This window comes from Monopterus albus, unplaced genomic scaffold, assembly GCF_001952655.1.
Source record: "Monopterus albus unplaced genomic scaffold, M_albus_1.0 scaffold373.1, whole genome shotgun sequence".
Taxonomy (NCBI): domain Eukaryota; kingdom Metazoa; phylum Chordata; class Actinopteri; order Synbranchiformes; family Synbranchidae; genus Monopterus; species Monopterus albus.
This window is the reverse complement of record NW_018128253.1, coordinates 726,369-728,004: the sequence shown is the minus strand read 5'-3', so window position 1 is coordinate 728,004 and position 1,636 is coordinate 726,369. Positions and strand designations below refer to the sequence as shown.

The 1,636-nt window shown below is 39.9% G+C and overlaps 1 protein-coding gene across 5 annotated transcripts in view; it reads right to left on the bottom strand.

Annotated features, from left to right (window-relative positions):
* LOC109951262 (septin-7-like) overlaps window positions 1-1,636 on the bottom strand; it is a 95,741-nt gene that overhangs the window by 20,460 nt on the left and 73,645 nt on the right. For all 5 annotated transcript variants that reach the window (XM_020585650.1, XM_020585649.1, XM_020585651.1 and 2 more), the window contains one exon: window positions 423-540. In XM_020585650.1, coding sequence (XP_020441306.1) covers window positions 423-540 — 118 coding nt within the window. The remainder of the gene's footprint in view (window positions 1-422; window positions 541-1,636) is intronic.

Here is a 1,636-nt window from a genome sequence, read left to right as displayed (position 1 = left end):
CTGGGTCCACTGGGGCTCGAACTCTGAACCTTCTTGCTGTGAGGCGACAACACTAAACTGGTGAAACGTCACATTGTCCAATGTAACATTGGATATGATTTCATTCTGATTATGGGGTGATACACTATTGTCCCTCTGCATGCTCTCACACAGTAAATGAACATTCCCCCGGAGGAGCTGGAGGAAGTGTCTGGAGAGAGGGAGGTCTGGGCATCTTTGCTTAGACTGCTGCCCCCGCGACCCGGCTCCGGATAAGCGGAAGAAAATGGATGGATGGATGGATGTAAACTTTCAGATTCTCATTTTTGGGTAAGTTACTATAAAAGCAGATATGCTACAAATAGTTTAATCTGTGTGTACCTTATGTTGGACTAACAGCAACACTGCCTATGTCCCTAACATGACATACACAACACAAATACCTGTTTTTTAAAAAGCTGGCACTCCTCAGGGGTCAGAGTGTCAGCTTTTGCAATAAGTGGAATGACATTGACTTTATCATGGAGTCGCTTCATGAACTCAATGTCCAGTGGCTTCAAACTGAAGAGGAGACAGAACAAGAACTGTTAGAACGCCAAGCAATTTTATGTTCAACATTTTGCCAAAACCACCAAGTCAGTGCAAGTCTGTTCATTTAGTATAGAGCAGAGAAGGCACTGGCCAGGGCCAGGATGCTTAGTTAACACTGAAGAACAGAGGTCCACATGTCTGTTTTTTACCTGATAATTTCATCTGTCTTCAAAAGTGTGAATGTATTTTTCTGGGTGTTAGCTCAGGAACTCGACGACCTGATGCTCCCTGTCCAGTCAGTGTGTGTGGGGACAGGCTCTGGGGACGTCATCTCTGAACAGGATGCGCCATTATAAAAAACGGATCGATTGAACCAACTTGCTATTGTTGACAAAGAATTTAATTTAGGTGGGATGGAAGCCCTCTCACCCCATAATGAAAAATTCATTTACAAGATACACTAAATGTAAATATTTATTGACCTAAAAAAAGCATTTGACACAATCAATCATGGGTTATTAATGGACAAGTTAGAAAAATATGGGATCAGAGGAATGGTTCTGAAATGGATTAGAAGTTATTTGACACAGAGGCGTCAATTTGTGAAGTTGGGTGAATACCAATCGAGTGAGCTGGACATTGTATGTGGAGTGCCTCAGGGTTCTGTTTTGGGACCTAAATTATTTATACTATACATCAATGATATATGTAAGGTTTCTGATTTAGTGAAAGTGGTTTTATTTGCTGATGACACTACCATATGGGCATCGGGTGAAAACCTACAGCAACTCTCTGGACGGGTTACACAGGAACTTGAGAAGATAAAGAAATGGTGTGACAGTAATATAGTATCTCTGAATTTGGATAAAACTAAATTTATGGTATTTGGGAATCGTAGACTAGATAATGAACTTCAATTGAAAATTGGGGGAGCTAATATAGAACGAGTACATGAAATTAAATTTCTAGGTGTCATAGTTGATGACAAATTCTCCTGGAAATCTCATATCAGATATGTTCAGAATAAAATAGCAAAAAATATATCAATATTGGCAAGGGTTAGATATATTTTGGACGGGAAAGCACTACGGATTTTGTATTCTTCATTGATTTTACCATACTTAGA